This window comes from Phalaenopsis equestris, unplaced genomic scaffold (assembly GCF_001263595.1).
Source record: "Phalaenopsis equestris unplaced genomic scaffold, ASM126359v1 Scaffold000708, whole genome shotgun sequence".
NCBI classification, from domain to species: domain Eukaryota; kingdom Viridiplantae; phylum Streptophyta; class Magnoliopsida; order Asparagales; family Orchidaceae; genus Phalaenopsis; species Phalaenopsis equestris.
In genome coordinates, this window is record NW_018165148.1 from 94,403 (window position 1) to 102,818 (window position 8,416).

Sequence of the window (8,416 nt, forward strand, 5' to 3'; positions counted from 1 at the left end):
CTGAGAAAATAAATTTAAAATAGGAAATGAAATAAAATTATATTAGAAAATAAATTTAATCCTCGTAGCATGTAATAGAATATTTTTTCTTAATTAAATTTTTAATAGTCCCCCTCAAGTTGATATATGGTTGAAAATTATGTTCAATTTTCATTTGTAAACATCAAACAATGGGCGAGGAAGATTCTGTGAAGATTCTGTGAAGTAGAATTTGAAGTCTTCATCATGTACCGTGGTTATCATTGACTGTAGTTCATGTTTTATTATAGGTAGGCAGAAGACTCCTATAGCTATTGTTGCAGGGGAGTTTGCATGGAAGTAGACAACCTGCAAGAAAACCCGACTTTTAGTTGATTGCGGTTGTCCTGCAGTTCCTGCAGTATTTGTAGTTATGCAGAAGACTCCTATAGATAATGTTGTAAGGGAGTTTATCGGGAAATAAACAACTAGAATGAAAAATTAACTTCTAGTTGGCTAAGGTTGTCTTTCACTGCAGTTCCTACAGTGTCTGTAGGTAGACCAGAGACTCTTATAGGTAATGTTATTGAGAGTTTGCAGGAAAGTGGACAACCAACATGAAAAACTACAAGGTATGGCCTGCAGAAAAAAAGGAAAAGTTATGAGGTTGGGTTTGCTGCAAGAAAAGGCTTCTGAGGAGGGTCTGTTGCATGAAGAATTTCAATAGAGGACTTTTTGCAGGAAAATCTTTGAAGAAGGGCTTGATACGGGAAAAAATTTCGTTGGAGGGCCTGATGCAGGAAGAATTCAGGTGGAAGACCTGCTGCAGAAAAAACCTTGGAGGAGGGTTTAATACAGAAAAAAGTTCCAGATGGCCTGATTCAGAAAAGACTCCAGAGAAGTGCCTGATGAAAAAAGATATCCGGTGGAGGACCTGCTGCAGGAAAAACTCCATAGGAGGGCCTGATACAAGAAAAGGCTCTAGAGAAGGGACTGTTGCAGAAAAAAATACAATGGAATACCACTGTCAGATGGAGCTCACATGGCTCCAATCCTTCCTTCGATGCAACAACACAATACCTAATACCTGCAAAATTTTCAATAGCTCCATCACCTTCTCCTCTGAGATTGGGAAGTGAAGTGAATCAATTAAATCCAACAAATGACATGTGCTTTTCTCAATTTGATAAATCTCCTTCAACAACCCAACAGAATTCCTCCTTCCTCTCTTCTTCGATTCCTCCATTATTTCATCATGTAGCCACAAAATCAAACCCTTCAAGAAAAAAACTCTTGGGAATTAAAAAATGACTTGAGCCCACCATATTGTCAAGTTATGACAGCGACTAGAGCCCACATGACAAAATGAAAAATCGAGTTCATGGTGAAGATGGGGTTCAAACTCCACTGGTGGCCGTAATCTCATTGCCACGTGGAGCATATATGCTGCTTCCTATAGCTTGCAGTTGTCGTGTAATCACCATGATTTGAAAACACTCCAAGACAAGGACCAGAAGTAGCCACCGGTATGGTGGTGATCTTTGCCAGAACTCAGGCTATTGTGGCCAAATGAATGATTTCGCTGCACAAGAATGGACACCACGTCTTTTTTATCAAGCATAAGCACTATGAGACCTGCTAGAGCCTTCTTAGCGCAGTAGCGCTGGCCCTCACTAATGGGTTTGTTGCACGTATCTAAAAAAATGAGAACAATCTCGTTGTGCTTCTGCCACTGTCTCACCCGTTTGATCCCGTCATGTATGGCGTTGTAGACATCAAGCGCCTTGACGACGTGAACTTTGAACTCATAGATAAGAATGGAGGACGGGAGAGATCGTTCGATTATTGAAGAAAATGAAACAGAATTCCTTTTGGCAAAGGAGGAATGAATGGAGTAGCTTATGGATCCAAGCAAGCGAGAGCAGCTCGTCTCCTCTAAAAGAGGAAAGGCTGGCGAAAAACTCAACGACGTGACGGTAGAAGGAATCGAGCTCTTGCTCTTAGCTCAAGCCGCGCTCGTGATGGCAATCCATGACATGAACTTGATATTGCCAGAGGCATAGAAGGGAGCAGTGCTTAGAGAAAATTGACTCGGACCTGAGCTTGAGGCTTCGCTCAAAAGAAGAGTAATGTTCGGAGAGCTCCTTCCAGAGAGCAGTGCAATTGGAGATCAGCTCCCTTTGCCGCTCCAGCTTTGTGAAGCCTGCCTCTACTGCCGACAAGTTTGGCCTAGTAGAAGCAGCCGATGCCATTGCTATGGACGCGACCACCGGAAAATCCCCAACACTAAACCCTAAGCCTAGTAAGCGGGTAACTAGGAAAGTGATCCAGGAGGACAACAAGGAGGATTGAGGAGAGAAAGCGTCCCTCCTTCCTACAGGGAAGATGACATTAAGGGAGTTCGGCGGCTCTAGAGGGAGAATCGACGACTAGGGCAGAGAATTTAACTCTTGATAAGATATTGAAATTCAGAGTAATGCAAAATATTTTTTTATTGATTTGAAAAGAATATATAAATAGCATTTACATGAATCTCCGAATAGAAAAAAACAATGAAACTAAATAATAGGAAATGAATGATATAACTCATAATATCGCCAATTAATCAATTTATATTAATCGTTTTGGAGATAAAGTAAACAATATAAAATAGGAAAGCCTAAAATATGAAAGAAAATAATTCCAATCAAAGGAAATAAATTTAAAATAAGAAATAAAATAAAATTATATTAGGAAATAAATTTAATCCTCATAATGTCTAATAGGAATAAATTATTTCCTAATATAACTTCTAATATATTTAGTGATTGCATGTTTTTATTCATTCAAGTCCAATAAAAGTAGAAATGCAGAAAATGATTTTACTTTTTTATACGAGGAAAAATGCATCTAAATATATATCCAACAAATAAAAACGTATAGGTAACACATCAAGGGAAAAATTTACGAAGAATGGATATAATATTTTGATTGAAATATAGGAAAAAAAATAAAGCAGAAATAATCAAACCTCTTGTTGTCAGTTCTCAACCAAAAAACCTTATAAAAGAAAAATAGAGCAACTCGAGCATTTGTAAACTACTTGAAATTAAAATTTGTCAAATATTAAAGGTTTGTATCATTTTGTAATTAATATAGCAATGTTTTTGTGTTTGAGATTGCAACTTCCATTGTTATTTCATGCTTATAAATGTGACTTTTGAGAAAGCATAATGTTATATATTTATTTTGCGAATTATCGGCATTTAGCTAATTATAAAAATAAGTTTACTATTTTGTTGCCCTTGGGGAGCAACATTCTAAATGTTGACATAAGGGATAAAAATGTTGAATCCATGCACAAGCAAAGAAATTGAAACCATTTTCTTGCCCTTTTTGTTAGGATTATATGGGTACAGATTTATTTAGACTACTTTTTTCTGTTTCATTTCTAAATTATTCGACATCTTATAAATCTCAATTTAAGGGGAGCATAACCTAAGTGAAGATCCTCAAGGTGCCTTGGTGTTGAAGCGTCTTGTTGGCCCTTCATCTTATAAAATCAACAAGATTTTCACAGTTATCATTTTATTTAACCTTCTAGTTGTATTTTTTTTAATCTTCTCACTAAAAATCAACACTGTCATTGTCCAGTATAAAGCACCAAATACGAAAAGTGGAGGGTTACATTAGGTAGTCGACAACCAAAATAAAATTTATTTAAAAACCATAAGATGAATTTTTTAAATCCTTATATAAATGCTAGAGCATCCTCTAGAAGCGATTCACTGTATGACCCGAATATAGTGAAAAGTGTGTAAGGTCCGTTACACCGGCGTTTGGGTATATTGTCAAATAAACAAGAGTTTCCATATTGCAGACGAATGTGGGTAAAGAAGTTAGTTTATGCAATTAATATTAGGATATAATCTTGGAATATAGGTACTTTCACAGGTAAATTAATGTTATTAGTTGATATTATGGTTCATAGGAAGATAAATATCTTATGCATTCAAGAAACTAAAAGAAAGAGTTGGAGAAAAAGCTAAGGAGATTGATCACTTAGATTTTAAAATTGGCATTCAGGCAGGAGTTGTACTAGAAATGAGGTAGGCGTAATTATAGATGAGAGTTTAAAAGATACTATTGTAAAAATTAATATAATTGGATAAAAATTAGAGCCATATAGATTGTTGTTAATACTAAGATTTTAATATTATAAGTGCTTATGCTTCTCAATTAGGATCGATATAGGTTCAAAAGAGAAATTTTGAAATAACTTAGAAGAATTAATACAAATGATACCACCTAAAGAAAAAAAAAATATTGGAGTAGATTTAAATAGACATATTGGTAGAGTGGTGGATAATCTTAGAAACATTTACGATAATTACGATTTTGAAGTGATTAATGAAGAAGGTAGAACAATGATTTTGTTATTGCTAATACTTTATTTAAGAAAAAAGGATGACTAATTATTACTTTCAAGAATGGATCTAATAAGACACAAATTAATTATTTTCTTATGAGAATAAGAGATCGTCGAGAGTGTAAAGATTGTAAAGTAATTCTAAGCGATATTAGTTCTAGATTTTAAGTCGAAGAGTTGTAAGGAAAAAAAATATAAGAAAATATTGTCATAGAATTAGTTTAGGAGTGATATGTTGATAAGAATGTTAATATTTCTTTATGATTTACACATTTTTATGGATGAGATTGCATTTTAAAGAATAATTATTTTTATGTTTTTCTTACAGATACAACAGGTAATTGAGCAAAGGAGCTTAATTAAGGATTAGCACCTAAGCATCAGAACTCTGGGTGCCTAGGCACCAGTCCCTCACCTAGGCATCGTGATACTAGCGCCTAGGTTTAGAATTTTTGCCAAGAACAAGGAATAAGCCTGAAATTTGCCTTGGTTCATCATCCACGAACTAGTGGACAGGCTGAGGCAACCAATGAAATCATCTTCAACTTGTTGAGAAAGAAGATAAAAGGTGCAAAAGGCAGCTGGGCAGAGGTCCTCCCATTTTTTTTATTGTTCATCCACACAATCCCATCAACTGCTACCCATCAATTATCGTTTATGTTCTTACATGAAATAGAGGCCATACTGCCAATAGATTATAAACATCATAGCTAAAAAGTCCTCGTGGCTACATCGTTTGACGAAGAAAATCTCCCAGAAAGCCAAGAAGTGAAAAACAAGGGAGCGATGCTCGCACTAGTCCGTGTAGAAGAAGTCCAAGCACAGTTGGCCTTGCTATAAGAAGAGGTCAAGAGGAGAGCCACCCAGTAGTACAATGAAAAAGTCTTTTTTCTTGAAGAACTGGTACTAAAGAAGGTTGATCCCATAACACAAAGGTAGAAAGTGGGAAAGCTGGACCAAACGTTGAGACCTACATCATCGACTGTCAGGCAGGCCCCGGAGCATACAAGCTGAAGACCCATTCAGGGAATGAAGTCCCCTGGACTTAGAGTGGAGATGACCTCAAGAGATTTTTTCCATAAATTTCATTATGTATTCTATACAAGTAGTTTTAAATGATAAGAATTTCCTCACTTTGTTTTGCAATTTGAGATTCTCTAGTATTCTGCCAAAAATACGTATAAAAATAGAACACCTCACTAAATGAAGGCCTGAAACTTTTATGTCAGAAAAATTCTTAGGGAATTGGAAAAAACCAGAGGGTCAACACAACTTACACCAGGAGCCCGAGACAAAGAATGTCAATAGGGCACGACCCCAAGATGGCCCAACCGAGAAAAAATCAAAGATTGGTAGGCCTAGATGCCAAGATCGCTTGACCTCCCCTATAAGTTGAATACTGTCAGTCGTGAAGCTAAGATTGCTCGACTAAGCAAAAATTAAAGATAGGCAGATCTCAATGCCAAGATCACTCATCCTAGCCCATAAGTTGAAGACCGTCAGTTGAGGCACCAAGATTGTCATACTGAGCAAAAGTTGAAGACTGGAAGGCGACAATGCCATGATCACCGATCTTATCTATAAGTTAGAGACTGCCAGCTGTGGCGCTAAGACCACCCGACTAAGCAAAAATGGAAGATTGGTAGGCCACAATGCCAAGATTTCCCAGCCTCGTCCATAGGTTGAAGACAACCAGTTGTGATGCCTAAATCGCCCGACTGAGCAAAAATCAAAGACCGACAGACTGTGATGCCAAGATCACCCGATCTATCTCAAAAAATGAAGACTTTAAGCTATGGTGCTAAAATCTCTGGACTGAGCATAAATAGAAGACAAGTAGACCTCAAAACCAAAATCGACAAGCCTCATCCAAAACTTAAAGGCTGCCAGCTATGGCATCAAGATCACCCTACCTAGCCTTATGCAAATCACAGTCAAAGGATAAGACTATCAGACTGAGAGCAAAATCTGCCATGGAGCTAAGTTTGCAGCTCGACCAAATCATCCATTCACATGCATACAAGATCCTTCAATCAAAGAAGCATAACCCATGAAAGCAGAAAAGAATAAAGAAGACGCAACGATTCACTATATCCTATTTATTTATTATATATATATATATATATATATATAGAATAATTTTGAGTACATGAGTGCCCGTTGATCCAACAAGGCCAGGCAATGCTAAAATTTTTCAAAAAGCAAAAAAAAAAAAAAACACAAGGCATGCAAAGTCCTAAGTGGCAACGGGTTCGTCATTGCTACCATCTTCATCTTCTCTAAGATTATATGCCTTGTCATCTTCAGCACCATAATCGATGAATAAAGAGACAAATTGATCCATCTCAATCCACTTGGGATCCACCAAATCACCCTTTACGAAGAGTTTGATGACGATGGCAAGACCAAATTGGATTTACTCTCAGAGCACTGCCATGTGTTCTTCCTTCGAGATCATCCAAGATAATCTCTCATCCAATCCTTACTTATGTTGGAAAAGGTAGCAATGGTCTGCTAGTATTATTCAGCTCACGCCTCCCATGCTTGGGTTGATTTCTTTTTAATTTTTCTGCATGGGTCAATGATTTTGCTTGATAGGGCCAAAGCATTACTTTAATTAGAGGTCTTGCACAACTCTGTGTAATTTAAGCCCGATTGGACAAAGGTCAGACCGTCAGACCATATCACCTTCCTTAGGTAGCAAGGAAGGTCGGTTGCCTCCATAAGAGGATGACTAACGAACCAATCTCTCTGGTTGTCCACCATCATGTATCATCCACCCAAGCTTCCAAACACATTATTTTCATCATCCATCCAGGCAATCCATCCTGGGGGCAACCTTTCATCTTGAGACGAAGGTGGGGGTGGCACTGTTTGCACATCTATGTGCCTTTTCCCTTTCGGGTCCCGATTGATCCTCCCTTGGAGTTTGAACTCAGAGCCTTCATCATCTTCAAAGATAGGAATGACCCACAAAGGAGACATCAACTGTGTGACAACACATTCCCATGGGTCGATATAAAAGACATCTACACCCCCTTCTTCTAGAGCAGTTGGTCTAGGGGAACCTTTTCTTTGAAGTTTGACTTCTGTGACTATGATGTTTCAGATGGAGTCTCCAAAAACACACCTGAGGCTCCTGAACATGCTTTAGTGATTTAAGAAAATAAGAAAAAAAGAGAAAATAGAAAGAATCTATCTTAATAATGTCAGGCTTTCCTAAAGGTTCCCGCAAACGAATAGTGTGGTCTTCACTCTCTAGAGGCTTCTTCTCTCAGAGTCTCTTCTCGCCAGCCTTCATTGCTGCCGCATCAATCCTCTTCTTTTCCCTCGTGTTAGGCTCACTGATACACCAAAAATATATGCATTTTTATTTTATACTTATCATATTTTATACTTATTTTTTGGTGATATTGCACTTTAAGGGAAGATATTTTTTATGTTTTATTGCAGGTTATTGATTTTTAGGACTTGAGCAAAAATGAAGCAAAAGGATGAAATTTAGAGTTAAAATGGAGAATTTAAAAAATTATTCAGCGCCAGATTGGGCGCCGACAATGTCGTTTCACAGAGAAGACGGACTAAATTAAATGGCCTTTGGCACCGACGGCGCCAATGTCGGCGCAGGCCCTGTTTCTAGAATATTTGACAAATTTGAACGCTGTTTGAAGAGTTTTTGGATGCACTTATTGGAGAACCGACCCTAGGCTCTATTTAGAGCCAAAATTGATCAGAAAAGGGCCCTTCCTTCGCTTCCTTCGCCCCTCTCAGCCATCCATCACCCCTTCGCATCTCTTCTTGCCGCTTTACATCATTCTATGACATTCCACACCTTTAGTTAGTTATTTTATTTATAGTTTTGAGTTTTTGTGGTGAGTTTAAGTGTGAATTATTCTCTAAGAAGTGTAGGAGAGGAAGAGAAGTGAGAGATTTCTTCTTCCTAAATTTTCTAAGAGAGGCTACAATGAATTTGCTTTGAGAAAGAGTTTCAGATAAGCGTTGTTTGTTTATTATTGTTGTATGAACTTTCTTTTATATATGAAATTTTTG

General features: G+C 37.4%; 1 protein-coding gene across 1 annotated transcript; it reads right to left on the bottom strand.

Moving 5' to 3' along the window:
* Positions 1-1,435: 1,435 nt before the first annotated feature.
* Positions 1,436-2,210, bottom strand: LOC110030370. Its single transcript, XM_020733045.1, has 2 exons — positions 2,056-2,210; positions 1,436-1,826 (listed from the first exon to the last, which is right to left on the bottom strand). The coding sequence occupies exons 1-2, from the start codon at positions 2,208-2,210 to the stop codon at positions 1,436-1,438; spliced, it is 546 nt and encodes a 181-aa protein (XP_020588704.1).
* Between the last annotated feature and the right edge of the window lie 6,206 nt (positions 2,211-8,416).

Coding starts and splice junctions, on each gene's coding strand:
- LOC110030370 (XM_020733045.1), bottom strand. CDS start 2,210: ATGGCATCGGCTGCTTCTACTAGGCCAAACTTGTCGGCAGTAGAGGCA. Junction 1,827..2,055: donor GAGCGAAGCCTCAAGCTCAG/GTCCGAGTCAAT, acceptor CTTTGCCAAAAG/GAATTCTGTTTCATTTTCTT.